The 15,548-nt window shown below is 37.8% G+C and overlaps 1 protein-coding gene across 2 annotated transcripts in view; it reads left to right on the top strand.

Moving 5' to 3' along the window:
- LOC107876069 (transcription initiation factor TFIID subunit 12b-like) overlaps positions 1–14,598 on the top strand; it is a 23,156-nt gene extending 8,558 nt beyond the window's left edge. The window contains exons 2-6 of one of the 2 annotated variants that reach the window (XR_001675952.2): positions 11,513–11,728; positions 12,073–12,147; positions 12,844–12,930; positions 13,637–14,109; positions 14,191–14,598. Coding sequence is in view for 1 of the 2 variants with exons in the window: in XM_047413712.1 (XP_047269668.1) it covers positions 11,573–11,728; positions 12,073–12,147; positions 12,844–12,930 (318 nt within the window). In the remaining variant the exon portion in view is untranslated. Of the gene's footprint in view, positions 1–11,512; positions 11,729–12,072; positions 12,148–12,843; positions 12,931–13,636 lie in introns of both variants that reach the window. The other variant, XM_047413712.1, reaches the window with a different exon arrangement.
- The last annotated feature ends 950 nt before the right edge of the window (positions 14,599–15,548 follow it).

Below are 15,548 nucleotides of genomic sequence, written 5' to 3'. Positions count from 1 at the left end.
GGCAACCCTAGTTACGGATTGGTGGCTTTTCCAATCCCTACAACTAAGGGGTGTTACACTCCTCACACTAGAGAGAGTTTGTCCTCTATCAATAAAAAACTAAGTTCTAAAACTCTATCTTGTTCTATTTATATTACATTACAAAAGAAGACAAATGACTACACTACCCTTAATGAGAGGGGTGGCCATGGAGTGTATTTTGGGCAAAGTGAAGTGACCAAAATGCCCTCAATGAAGATGGCCAAAAAACCGTGAGCTATTAAGTGTCCAAAATCATGAATCCACAAGTCTTCAATGCTCCAAGCAATCTTCCACTCACAACCTTGATGAGTGATATGCTCAACGGTAGGCTCAAAATGGGTCTTCCTTGCATATTATTGTGCCCTTCGGGTGACCAAGTCTTGAGCCTTTAAGTGATGGTCTCCAATCATGTCTTCAAAAATTAGGGTGGCCATTTAACTTATATCAAGGTGTGTTCAGTAACAAATTAAAATTAAAATTTCTAAAGTCTTTTCTCGTATTCACTCCTGACGATTTAACGCATGGTTTGGATAGAAAAAAATGCCTTTTTTTGGTTTTAAAGAAAAAAGCATTCCATTGTTCATTTTCATGAGATAGTATTTGGTTGAGAATGGAGTTCGACATGTTAATTTTGATTTTCTTATTATATTAGTGGCAATAGAGGAAAGCTCTAACGTGATTGTTGAAAATTTAGTTTAATAAGAAAACGTCAAACATTTGAAAGCTTTGATGCTCAATGGATTTCAATCTTGAAAAATGTGAAAGTTGTATTGAAATAAAAAGGAACATTTTGCAATGTGCCCAAATAGGAATTGTATCGTATACATTGCAACTATGACGATAATTGATTATGTAACGATTTTTGGTTTTGGCTATGCCGTGATGGAAGGACTAATGCAGACTTCTCGATTTCATTGAGGGAGTTTTGATGGACAAACTTTTTAGGGTTGCAGGCAATGGGAAACTAGGAGTAATGGGATCTCTCAATTCAAGCTCTCTAATAGTGGAGGTGGTCAGTAGTAGTAATTGTCTCGAGTGGTAGTGGCGGCGGCAATGGATATAATTATAAATGATGGAGGTGATAGGTGTGGTAGCAACTGACAACAGTGTTTGCCCGTGGTGGTTGGTAGGGCAGATTATCATTGGACAATTATGCTTACCCATATGGTTTATTAGTTATCGATTTCTAAATATACTAATCCACTAGCAAACAAATATAATATCGGTTTGTATGGTATTAGGAGCCCGTCTGGATTGGCTTATTTTAAGTGCTTTTGAGCTAAAATTGACTTTTAAGCACTTTTGAAGTGTTTGGGTATATTTAAAAAACGCTTGTAAGCATTTAATTTTCAGCTAAAATGCTAAAAATAAACCAAGTGTCATAATTTAGAAATCTTAACTTATGAGTTTTGGCTTAAAATGTTAAAAATAAGCGAAAAGCTATAAATTAGAATTTATAGCTTATGACTTATGGCTTATAAGTCAAAAGCCTAAAGCCAATCCAACTAGGTTAACAGTTATCGAATGGTTGAAGGGTGGTGTATTGACTAACCTCTATGTTACCTTATTTTTCAATGAAATTATCCACGATAGAAAGAAAAAGGACTTGTTTACCTTGTGCTAAATGCAGTTTAAGAGAAAATAATAGAATTAAAAGCACTTGCCTCTCAAAGCCAACTTGTTGTTATTGAAGAACGAAGAGTGAGCGGCTTTTGAGAAATTTAGAATGTTGAATGGCAAAATGGGGGCTAGCTTACTTCTTTAGGGTTTAGAATGTTCAATACATTTATGGGTACAAATGTGAATAGCTTAATTCTTAACAGGTTATCGGTTTACCGAACAAGAAAATTGAGCAATCTGCCCCCGCACCGATAAGCCGTTAAGTACAAAATTTTAACTATTTCACCAACTGTTAATCCAACAAGCCAATTTTACGGTTGGGTTATCGGTAACAGTTTGATTTTGAATACCACCTAGTGGTTGGTGGTTGGCGATGGTGGTTGTGATGATAAAGGTGGTTAATGGTGGAGGCTATTAGTTGTGGACAAAGGGATAGTGAGAATTATTCACATAAAATTATCTCTTGAGATCTTAATGATGAAACACCTATTAGACCAAATAAGTTCTTAAATCTTAATGTAAACAAATGCATTTAATGGCCTAAGACAATTCAAATTTAGACCTCCTTCAAATACAAGCAGATGAGCCCTTAGACTTGCGTTGTATGGAGGATGATGATCATTGTTGGTCATCCATGGAAAATGAAGATGCTTGAAACTATAAATCCCTTTTTAAGAAAAATAATATCAACCGAAGGACATTATAGTTGTTGCCTTTAGGTCCGTAGGGTTTTCTTTTTAATTCTCCACACTTAGGTATGTTTGGTAGTAGATTTTGAAGTTGAAACTTGAAAATTTGAGTTTTTGAAGTTGTGATGTTTTGGAAATTGAATTGTGTTTTGATATGAATTTTAATTGGAAAAAATTGAAATTCTTTGAGTGGAAGTGAATTTTTTGCCAAAAGCTGGTTGTGAACTTGAAAATATTTAATGATTCTATTTTTACTGTATGGTCAAATTTCATGGTTGAACGGATTTGAAGATAAATTTTCAAAATATGATAGCGTCATGCTATACATTGAAATATAGCTAACAAAAATGTCGGTGTGTGGTTGTGATTAAAGTTTTGTCCTCATACTTCTGCATGTGAGTTGAAACTGAGTCATTTAAGGTTGTCTTTATTATGTGATTAACGTTAACTTGTTCAATTGTGCTTTCTCCTATTGGACAAATTACATTTAGACTTGTTGAGTTTAATGTCATAGCAGTAGTCCATGTCACCTTCTCTATTTTGTTGGAATAATTTGTTCTTTTTTGCTCACTTTAGCGTTGTAGTTTACTATATCAAGTGTGAACCCTTTGTTACCTTGGTTGATCCAAAATGAAAAATCTGCGATGATTCAGAATATTTAGTCATAACCTCAGTAATTAAAGGAAACACCTATAATTTCTTGTCAAAATTCCCCTCTTACCCTCTTCTACAGTAGAGGCAATATCTGATATGGGTACGACCACGAGGATGCACATATGTGAGAATGCATTGGACCCGTCCAATAAAGCGTCCAAGTGAAGTGTGGAGAAGACCTTGGATCACACCAAAACCGACCCTAAACTTGCACTCCAAAGGCGCCCTTGGTCACATTTCATTAAAGGGACCTTTTGGTCATTTTACCTATTATTTGTAACACACTATAAATAGAATGATGTAGGGTTTTAGTCATTAGTTTTTGATGAATATTGAAATTTGTAGACACTTAGACATTTCTCTCTTGTGAGAAAGGCCCCTATGGCCAAACATTGTAACTAGGGATTTCAACTTGAGTGTGGAATCACTCGTGCTGGATTCAAGCTTGGAAACGTTAGATGCTTGGGAGATCGAGGTCCCTCTTGTGCCACGTAAGAGATAGGTGAATTGTAGTGTGTAGTGTTAAGGGTCCAATAGTGGAATATGCTCTTGGGTTCTTAAGATCATGCCTTCATGTAGTCTATCTTTCTATCCCTTTGTTTAGTGTAATCTTTTATTGTTGTTTCTTATGTTGTTGAAACCGTTGGTTATTATTATTGTAATCCTCTTTTTCTTCACGTGTCGATGCTGTTTTGGGTGTTATATACATCATTGAATCTTGTATTCTTCTTGTTGGTAGCGAATCCGAGAGTGGTCTCCAAAAAGGTCCTCGGATTCTTAAGATTAGTGGACTGATTTGGAGTGTGTTTTGTGTTCTTCTTGTTTGTCTTGTATCATTTGGTATCAGAGCATGGCTTGATCTTGTTCCTAAAAGATCAAATCTTGGGCTAGCTCACTTGAAAAATCAAAAAAAAAAAAATTGAAATTTGAAAATTCCAGAAAAAGAACAATCTGTCCATTTTGTGTTCTTGGCTAAAAATTGTGCTCTTGTTGTGTCTTGGCCGAGATTTTTACTTGTCTTTAGTGTTTCTAGTGTTAGTTTTGTTCTCCACTAACACTTTGAGTCTAAATCTAAGTTTGAGCTTGTATTTGTTGAAGTTGTAGTCATGAACTTGGACTTGGCCGATTTGTTGTTGAACATTGTTGTGGTGGACTGTTTTGGCCTTGTGGCCTTCATCTTGTTGTTGTTATAAGCTTGGCCACATGATATTGTTGTTCATTGGTGGCCTAAGAACCATTTTTGTTGAAGTTGTAGTTGTCTTAGCCAAGTGTTGAAAATATTGTATTATGAAAATTGGAAGTTGGCCGTGTGAAATTGTTGTTGTTCTTGGAGATTGCTGTTGGTTGTTCTTGGTGATTGTCGATTTTGTTCTTGAAGTTCTTCACAACCTTCATAGCTTGTTAAAATAAATTGAACCTTAGATCTATAAAGGTGAAGCTTTGTTAGTCTTAAAAGGCTTACCATCACTTATCAACTAGTCAATCACATCTCAACCACTTTCCAACAACTTTCCATGATTCAAGGACCCATGTTTTAAGGAGAAGTACAAGTAAAGGTAAAGTCTTGAAAATTGAAAAAGGCTCCAAGACTTATTTTTTTCTCCTAAAACAAAATTCCACCAATCCAAATTAAATTTTTGACCAAGACATGAACATTTGAGAATAACAATTCGTTAGAAAGACCGCAACCAATACGTGGCTGCCACGTCAAGTTGCTGTTCACGCATCAAATTTTGGCTCAAATTTCAGATTTCGTAGTTTCTGTTTGTTGTTTCTTAGTTTCAATTTCGTTGGTTCCAATACTAATTGGCAAACTAGTACTCATCTACTAGATTGTTAGTTAGTCTTTGTATTTGTTCATTCGTGTTAAACGTTTGTTGTGTGCTTTTCTCTTTTGTGAATTCGTTGTATCTTGTTGGTTCAAGTCCGTAAACAAATTTTCTTTGAGTCAACTCAAAAGAAAATCCATTCCGGACAAGAGTAGACTCGAGCCTCAATCACTCACGAAGTACAAGCCGGCTTTCAACACTTGTGAAACCAAGTGTGAGTTAAAACCGAAAGTGAGAGTGTGGTGAGGCATTTTGAACTAACAAGTTTGTTTTGTTGTTTGTTGTTGTCCTTTGCTTTAGGTACCATGGCTTCTACTAATGTTGATGTCACGTTTGATCGCATCAATGACGATATTGAAGAAATAAAATGACACGTGGAAAGGCTACGCCAATTGTTACCTAAACTTATCCCTCAAAATTCAACTTTCCTTGTCCAAATACCTTGTGCCGAGAGCTTCCCGAAGGAAGAGGTGGGCTACCCCGACCCACACCAAGGTAAAAAGGTTTGCTCGCCTTTGGTTTGCTCGCCTCAGAGGTTTTCTCCCTTTGGTGCCGCTCTATCAACATGTCGGCTGACATGGCCGACATATAAGCAACTTTTGTGGCGCACCTTCAATCCTTGGATCTCATCCATATGCGCTCCCGGGGATGGCTACGGACATACTTGTCCCTCGCCTGGGCGTGAGCATCGCTATAGCGTGCACAGTCCTATCCTCAAGCTTGACATCACCTTGTGCACTTGGCCTTTGCTTCGCTCGAGTAGGGCAACCTTAAATCCTTGGCCTTAGTCTCAAGCGTCTTTCTTAGACATGCCATCTCATGTTTTATGACATAGCCAAACATAGCCCGCGCAACTTGTATCCAACTTCCATAGCACAGTGTCGCCCCACAACTGCGCGTCTAAGCTAACGGACCCTTGCTTGCTTGGCTGAACCTTGGCCAAGCTCACAAGTCAGCTCACGAGTCTCCTGGGGAGAGTATGTCAATTGGTCTATCGGCTTGGAGGCATCCTTCCATCATTTAGACAGCCCGCGGGGCATGTCGATTCATATAGCCAACCTCTAGCCTTGTCGGGGTGCCCAACGCTGGTCCACCCGACCCGACGTTGCCTGTAGGGTTCCCGAGCCCTATGAGTACTTTGCGCATTCTTTTGACATACCAAGGCAGGCCCTTGAGGTTGCCCCTCAAGGCAGCACACTTGGGGCGGCCATCTGTCGACACACCCGGGGGAGGCTGGTAGGCTGTCACCATGTATACCCCCTTATATATGCTTAAAATAAATAATCCCAATGTCTGACACTAGACATGATTATGCTCGAGAATCATACTGGGGCTTAGACTATCCATCCGACCTCCAAATTGGGTGTTGTTTGTTCCTACTTCTTTATCTTGACTTCCTTCACACCTCCATGAAGTTTCATCCCATTCCCATACTCATGGAACGAGTTATGGCCTTCGGACCAATCAGCAAATTACGACAATGCCACTGGACTTTGGCCAAGTCAAGCCCCTATCCAAACGGACTCCAAACGACCCCAAATTTGGTAAGCATACATAAGGTACTCTTAATATCAATACTTTAAACCGGAATCCTTAGATTCCACTTGTAGCTCAAAATGGGACGCTGCTGACATCAAACACCGCACACGATCCTCACCATGCCTCCGCCCACTTGGGCTCACACCAAGCCCTCTTCAAATCACCTTGGAACTCTTAGGACATATCATGAAACATATATAGATGCTTGTTACCTCATGTTATTCCCCTTTTCCTCATCTTCGACTTCAGCATATTCTCTCAGCTCATGCCGCCTGCATAGCTGACAAGGTTGCGGCCTAGTTGGCATGCACAATCCTGCCAGGTAACAGGCCCCAAAACTTTGGGGCATCACACTTGAGTTAATTTCTATAAACTAACATGAGTGTGAACCCTCTTTCCCTAACTTGTTATGGAAGATTACTCGTGAATTGAATTGATTTTGGGTTTGGTTGGGTAGATTACAAATGACTAAGGTCACCCCTATTTATACTTGTGTAGGGATGATTCTAGATACAAAATGATATAGATAATTCTATTATCTACCATAACCGTCTCCCCTAAATATCTAGACTCTACAATATCTACACTTTTCGTAAGTACAAATATTAAGGAGAATACACTGTAACTTTCTAGATTCTTCTACCTAGAATATGTAGATATTTCTTCAAGCCGATTATACTTGATACTACGCTAGACAATTCTAGAAATTTTACTAGAAAAACTATGATTCCAAAAAAACCTACTTTAATTATTTCACAAACGGGGGGGATAGAGGCATTGTGTTAGGAGAGTTGGAGCACATCGAGAAATCTCGCGATTTTGGCTTTTGTTGGCATTTTAGGGTGGATGAGGTATGTGAGGCTATTCACAAGATGCGAAGGGGCAGGGCGACGGGGCCCGATGAGATTTCGGTGGACTTTTGGAAGTTCACGAGCGGGGCAGGGTTGAGGTGGCTCACCAATTTGTTTAACAACATTTTCAAGTCCGCTAAGATGCCTGAGGCGTGCAGATGGAGCACGATGATTCTTTTATATAAGAACAAGGAGGACATTCAGAGTTGCAACAACTACTGTGGTATTAAGTTGTTGAGTCACACGATGAAAATTTGGGAGAGGGTGGTGGAGCGGAGGTTGAGGAAGTTAGTGTCTATTTCGAAGAATCAATTTGGATTTATGCCTGGTCGCTCGATGACGGAGGCAATTCACCTTGTGCGGAGGCTGGTAGAGCAGTATCGAGAGAGAAAGAGGGATCTTCACATGGTGTTTATCAACTTGGAGAAGACATATGACAAAGTCCCTAGAGAGGTTCTTTGGAGATGCTTGGAGGCAAAGGGGGTACCAGTGGCGTACATACGATCGTTTAAGGACATGTATGAGGGGGCGAAGACCCGAGTAAGGACGGTGGGAGGAGATTTCGAGCATTTCCTGGTCTTGACAGGGTTGCACCAGGGATCGACTCTTAGTCCATTTTTATTCGTCTTGGTGATGGATGTGTTGACGCGGAGTATTTAAGGAGAGGTGCCTTGGTGTATGCTTTTTGCGGATGATGTAGTGTTGATTGATGAGTCGCGTCGAGGTGTTAATGATAATTTGGAGGTTTGGAGACAAACCCTGGAATCTAAAGGATTCAGATTGAGTAAGACCAAGACAGAGTACTTAGAGTGCAAGTTTAGTGACTCGAGGCGAGAGGAAGAGGAGGTAGTGAAGTTGGATTCGCAGGTGGTTTGTAAGAGAGATAGTTTTAAGTATCTTGGGTCTATGATTCAGGGGGATGGAGAGATTGATGTGGATGTCTCTCACCGTATTGGGGCAGGTTGGATGAAATGGAGGCTTGCTTCGGGGATTTTATGCGATAAGAAGGTGCCCCTCAAGCTTAAAGGCAAATTCTAGAAAGCTGCGATCCGACCGGCTATGTTGTATAGAGCGGAGTGTTCGCCTGTTAAGAACTCTCACATCCAAAAGTTGAAGGTGGCGGAAAAGAGGATGTTGCGTTGGATGTGTGGATTCACGAGGGCTGACAGGGTTAGGAATGAGATTATTCGAGAGAAAGTGGAAGTGGCGTCGGTGGAAGATAAGATGCTAGAAGTGAGGTTGAGATGGTTTGGTCATGTGATGAGAAGGGGCATGGATGCCCCTGTTCGTAGGTGTGAGAGGTTGGCCTTGGATGGTTTCAAGCGGGGGAGGGGTAAATCGAAGAAGTACTAGAGAGAAGTAATTAGACGTTATAGCTTACTAAGGATTTGACCCTTAATAGAAAAGTAGGGAGGAAAAGCATTAGGGTAGAGGGCTAAGGTGGGTGGTCGAGTCGTAGTCTGTAGTTAGGAGGGTTCGGTGTAGCTTGGTTGGTAGGTCTAGGGGTAGGGGAGGGGGGTCTATTGTCTGTTTGTGTACTTTATTGTTGTGTTATTTTTATTCCTGTTTTTGACGTTTTTGTCCTTTGTCCTTTTGTTTTGAGTTGGGGGCCTATCGAAAACAACCTCTCTACTTCCCGGAGGTAGTGGTATGGACCTCCCCAGACCCCACTAGATGGGAATATACTGGTTTTGTTGTTGTTGTAATATTTTTCACAAACCCGAACCATAGGTGCTTGAAGTTAAAGAACTTGCAGCAGTTGTTCATTTGCATGTTCCATTATCTTGTTCAGTAGCTGATTAGAATCATCCCTGTCAATAAGAAGAAGATAGAGAACACTTTTTGGTGCTTAAAGAGGTTGCAACAGGAAAATGCTTCATTAACCGGGCTTATCTTTATCATTTCATATTCAACTAATTTTGGATCACTAAAAATGATGGACAAGTATACCTCTTGCACGGTCAAATGTTAATACAATCAGAATCAAGTGAAAGTACGTGTTCCTTTGGGGGCTTCATCGGGCGTCAAACAACCACTTCAAACTTGTACAACAAGGGGAATAAAAAAATGTGCAATTACGTGTCCTAATATCTTGGGCCCTATTTTCTTGCATTAGTATTAAGATATTTGACTCTGAATGCGCATGAAAATGATTAAGAGTTTCTATATCTGAAAACATGATTAAGACAGGTTGATTTTCAACATATGGATGTGCATAATTTGACATAATAAATATATAATTTAAATAAAAAGTTAATTAAATATTAGAAAAATATGTAACTGTAATTAAATAAAATCATTATTTGATAAAAAATAAGACATTTTTGTTCGCTAGTGATGGTTTGTAATGGTGGTGGTGGTATGGTTGGTGCAGTGGTTAGTAAATGGTGGTGGTGATAGTTATAATGGTGGAGGTTGTTGGTGTTGTAGTTACTTGTGCGATGATGATGGTTGGTAGTGGTTGTGATTACGGAGTTGGTTGATGTTCGTAGTTGACAGTGTTGTTGGTGATGGCAGCTGAAGAATGTGTGGTGGTTGATAATGGTGTTAGTGGTAGCTATAATTGTAGAGGTGGTTGATAGTAGGGATTGTCCAAAGTGGCGGTGGCAACAATAGATATAATTATAAATGATGGAGGTGGTAGGTGTGGTAGCGGCTGGCAATAGTATTTGTCAGTGGTGGTTGGTAGGGTTGCTTATCGGCAAATAATTATGCTTAACAATTTGACTGATCAACTATCAGCTTTTAAATATACTAATTCGCTAGCCTATCGCTAAAATATTGGTTGGTTCGATATTAGGTTAACAATTCTCGGACGTTGAACGAGTGGTGAAGCCAACTTGTTATTGAAGAATGAAGAGTGTAACTGTTGAGAAACTTTAAAATGTTGAATGGCAGAATGGGGGCTACAGTTTAGGCTTGCTTATGGGTACAAATGTGAAGTTAACGGTTTACCCGATAAGAAAATTGAGTAACCTGCCCCCGTACCAATAAGTCGTTAACAATAAAACTTTAATTAGTTCACCAACTGTTTCTCCAATAATCAAATAAGCCAATATTGTGGTTTGATTATAGGTAATAGTTCGATTTTGAATAGCCCTTAGTGGTTGGTGGGGCGATGGTGGTTATGGTCGACAATGTTGATAAAGGTGGTTAATGGTGGAGGCGGTTGGTCGTTGACAGAGGGATGGTGAAAATTATTCACATAAAAATATCTCTCAGTGATACTCCCTCCTTTCCATTTGTCACATTTTCCTTTTTGAGAGTCAAATAATATTAACTTTGACAAACACTTAATCTTCATCAAATTGATATGGGAAAATTGCAACCTAAGTACTTCTCGTATAGTTTTTCGAATATTTAACTTTTGATTTAAAAATATTGAAGTAATCTAATTTAATTTAGCTTTGTAAAATAGTCAAATTGACTCTTGTAAAGAGAAACCTAATAACTAAAAAGGAACGGATGAAGTATTAAAATTTTGTTGAAGATCATAATGATAGACCTATTAGACCAAATAAGTGCTTAAATCTTACAACAACAAATGCATTTAATGACCATTCAAATTCAAACCTCCATTAGGTGCAAACAAACGAGTACTTAGACTTGCTTTGTATGTAAGATGATAGTCATTGCTGGTCATCCATGGAAAGTAAAGATCCACTGGAACTATAAATCCCTTTTTAAGAAAAATGATATCAGTTGAAGGACATTATAGTTGTTGCATTTAGGTTTGTATGGTTTTTGTGTTAATTCTCCACACTTAGCGTCCGGTTGGTCGTAGATTTTAAAGTCGAAACTTGAAAATTGAAAATTTGAGTTTTTGATTTGTGATTTTTTGGAACTTGGATTGCGTTTGGATATGCATTTTACTTGAAAAAAAATTGAAATTCTTTGAGTGGAAGTGAAGTTTTTCCCAAAAATAGGTAGTGCACTTGAAAATGTTTGAAGATTATATTTTTATGATTTGGTCAAATTTCATGGTCAAATGGATATTTGAAGATAAATTTTCAAAACTTGATCCAAAAGTTGTGGCCAACGCTAGCTTACCGTCATGGTTAGTTATGCTATACATTGAAATATAGCTCCGGGACAAAAATGTCGGTGTGTGGCTGTGATTAAAGTTATGTCTGTTGAAATCGAGAGTCATTTAAGGCTGCCTTTATTATGTGATTAGCGTTAACTTGTTCAACTTTGCTTTTTCCTTTCGGACAGGTTATGTATAATCTTGTTGAATTTAATGTCTTAGCAGTAGTCCATGTTGCCATTTCTATTCTGTGGTGGTAATTTATTTTTTTCTGCTCAGCAGCTCCAACCGCAACAACAACCACCTCAGTAGTTTTTGCATCAGGACCTGTTTTCTCCAACAATGGCTCTCCCTAGTGGCCACAATTCTTTGAGTTTTACTGGTTCAGAACCAGGTGCCACCGGATCTGGAATGACTCCTGGTAGTAGTTCAAGCCAAGGGATTGAAGCAAACAATCGGTTTCTTGGGAAGAGAAAGATACATGATTTAGCTTCACAGGTTTTTCATCACCTTGTTAATCTCCATAACTTTCCGTTTTCCTTGGTGGTTTCTCAAGAAAATAGTTGGAATCAATTAAATTTTTTAATTTTCACGATCACTTAAAAGTTTGGGTACACAAAGTATATGAAAAGTGATCTTTCCCTCAGTTTCCTTTTTACTACCTCTAAAGAAGCTTCAAATTTTTTTGCTGGGGAATTTGAAATTGACTAAACTGTATTGAAACAAAAAGGGGAATTTGAATAAACCGTACTTCTAAAGACAGTTAAGTTCTATAAATAGGTTTTGTGGTTTTATTAATACATTAACTTCTTAGCTTTCTACATTGTATTGTAATGTTTCAGGTAGATCCGAAGGGAAAAGTTGATCCTGAAGTTGAAGAGCTTCTTTATGAGATTGCTGATGACTTTATTGATTTGGTGAGGCACAAAAATGATTTGTTCCTTGTCATCGTTATATATATATATATATATATATATTTTATTTTTTTTTGGGCCAGGAGGGTGGGTGACTGCGGGTATCATGTTCTGCAAGACTGCCGTTATCACCCTTTTACGGTTCACGTTCTCAGTTTCTTAGATTCTGTGGTTGAATACATTGACATTGCCAGGTAAATAGGATTTTTACTTTTCAAGGGTCATCCTCTGCTGGTTGAACACCCCCCCACCCCCCCACTCCCCTCCCTTTTGCCAATTTAAGCAAAAATAAACTAAATTTGTTGGGAAGTGATTTAGAGCCTGTTTGGACTGATTTATTTAGGCAATTTTAAGCCAAAATAGCTTTTGAGCACTTTTGTAGTGTTTGGATAAGAGTAAAAAAGTGCTTTTAAGCACTTGGGTTCAAGTCAAAATAACAAAAATAAGCTAAAAGTCATAAGTTAGAAATCCTAACTTGTGACTTTTGGCTTATAAGTCATAAGCTATAAGTCCATCCAAACTTGTGCCCTTAATGTTATCTATACTTCGATGCATGAAACAGTCAATCAATAGATTGCTTCCTTTTGAAATACTTTCTGCAGAAAATAATTCATGAAAGTCAACGCATATGATATATGTATTAGCATTGATTGTTTGTCATTTTCTTTGCTAAGTTTCATATTCTGTTCCTCTTTGTAGGTTACTACTTTTACTTGCATTTTGGCAAAGCATCGGAAATCTTCAACTCTTCAACTCTGGAGGCCAAAGATGTATTCTTACATTTAGGTTTGTGCCAGTAATTGCAAAAGAGACTTGCTTACTTTGTTTCTTTTTGTTTTAAGAAAAAACAAGCAATTTATCACTATTTTAGCTTGTAAGAAATCATTTCAGCCTTTATCAAAGATAATAGAATTATAGAAATTAATGGTCGTAATTGTTGCATATATTTTCATAATAAGATTGTTTATGGGTGTGTCTTTTCCATGATTATATGGTGGGATCCTCTGCATTTAGCCTGTACACAGGTATTCTGTGTGGAATTTAAATAGTCACAAAATGTGGCACCATATTCCTATCGATACAAACTGCGTCCAAACTTTGTTTCATGGATGTATGGTGTATCATCAGTCTCCACAGTGATTAGCCTTTTTCTCTTTTAAGCTACTTATGCACACAGCCAACCACTAGAATTTGTATCCACCACCTTATACGTATGCATCAAGAGTTGCTGGCGAGTAATATGATGAAAATAATTTGAGTAGCTCTCTTTTGTCGTCAGGAGTGGCTCCAAGTTATGTGTGAGCTGAATCCTGACTTAGTTAAAGAGTTGAGTATCTGAATTGTCCTAGTTGCATCCTCACTGTAGTCGTATACAGTAACATAACATGTTTTCCATTTTTGTGAATAGATTTCGATTTCCTCAGTTGTTTAGTACATGCTCAACTCAACTGTATTTTGTCCCAGCACATTAATCCTGCTAAAATTTTTGCAGGCAACAATTTTTTGCTTTGTCTAATGCTCTTCGCTATACTTTGACGGAAAGGCTCCTTCATGATCTCATCAATGCCGTAGTTCCTGAGAATGTTTTCATTCGGCGTATCATTGCTTAGGATGTTTCATTACATATTTTGATTAAGAAAGAACAAAAACTGTGGTGTTGGTCTTAAGTTAACTATGATGTTTCTCCAGATAAAAATTGGCATTTGACTGTTCCAGGTTTGTCAAGTGAGGATAAGAAGAAACATGCAGAACATGTAAGCTCTTCGTCCTCTCGTTACTTTCGTGGATGGTATAGCATTACATCTGCAGATAAGTGGGAGGTTCTTTTGAGTACTTCTTAGTCTCTTTCTGGCCAATGGTTGCAGTAATTTTAAGCTGAGTGGAAATTCAGGCTGCTTTTATGATGATATGTTTCTAACTTTTTTGCAGTCATCAAATGATCTCTACAAAGAGTGTTTGGAAATGGTGAGTTGGGATCTTCTTTTGCGATAATACGACCTGCGTTTGTTTTAGGAGTATAATTCATAGTCTTGGTGTTTGACGTAGATGCCTACCATGACGGAGGCGTCATCACCAGCTGAAACAAGTCAAAGCAGTATCACTAAGTAGACCGTCAGTCCGGGCTGGTTGACCATGTTGGTTCGAATGACTTAATCAAACCACCAAGTTCAGAGGAATTGGCTTCACCATCTAATGATCAATTACAATTCAACTGTAACACGTTGTGATGTCCCTGGAAATTGGTACACCCGTTGCTTTGCTGTAATAAAAACTTGTTCAACTACAGTTTGCTTGTCAACTGAAGAACATAAACATATTCTGTTGTGAAATTTGCATGATTGTTCTGCCATTTTTGTCATTCTTTTTGCCACCTCCTCTAGTCTAAATGATTTCATGCCCTGACTTCTTGTGTTAACTCTTATTGATATCAAATGCTATATAAATTATTCATAAGGAACATAAATTTAGATTATTTGGATGGAATAAGGGTCTGTGGTGTTTGTAATTTCTCCTTGTTTGCTAGGACAAAATTTTCAGAAAATATTTTCTCATGGAAAAGTTCCTTAATGGGAAGTAGGGGGGAAAACAAGTTTGATAAATGACATTCTAAGCAAGTGTTTGGACATGCGATTTCATCTCTTGATTTGAAATCAAGAGATGAAATCAGCGTATGAACATGCGATTTAAACGTTGATTTCAAATCATAAGGGGAAATCCCAAATTCTCAAAAGAGTTTGATTTTTGGGATAGAATTAAACGTTGATTTCATATCATGAGGAGAAATTTCAAATTCTCAAAACACTTGATTTTTGGGATAGCAATAGGTTTCGAAAGTCCAATATCCACTTGTTGATTGATGTAAAGGGAGGGCATTTCCATACTTAGAATAAATAAGTATGGAGACATGGGATCACCTTTTACGAATTTCCTTTGAAGGGGAAAAAAAATCTGGAACTGAGATACTGCTGGTGGTGATGCATGAGATAATGAGTTTAAGATAATGATTTTTTCTAGTCGGAGGTATTCTAAAATTCTTTCCAAAGCTTCTTAAACGAATTATGGAAATATCATAACATAGGGTGTGTTCGGTATGGTTCCAAGAATATATTTTTGAGGAAAATAAATTATTTCGTACTTATTCTTTTTTGTGTTTTGTATTCAAGTAAAATAACTATTCTAGGTCGACAATTAACTGAGATAAGTCCTAAACTAACAATTTTTTTAAAACTATTGTAAAGTTACTCTGTTATTTTGGTAAAGAGCCCAAAATAGTAACTTCATTTTGTATTAAATTTATGTATGTGATCACAATCACGTTGATCTTCAAAAATTATAAAGAGAAGACTTATTAGTCATTCAAAATGAATTTCTTTAGGAATTTTTTTTTTCTTAAAATGTGTACT

Source organism: Capsicum annuum, chromosome 6 (genome assembly GCF_002878395.1).
Source record: "Capsicum annuum cultivar UCD-10X-F1 chromosome 6, UCD10Xv1.1, whole genome shotgun sequence".
Classification (NCBI taxonomy): Eukaryota; Viridiplantae; Streptophyta; class Magnoliopsida; order Solanales; family Solanaceae; genus Capsicum; species Capsicum annuum.
This window is presented reverse-complemented; position numbering and strand designations above follow the sequence as displayed.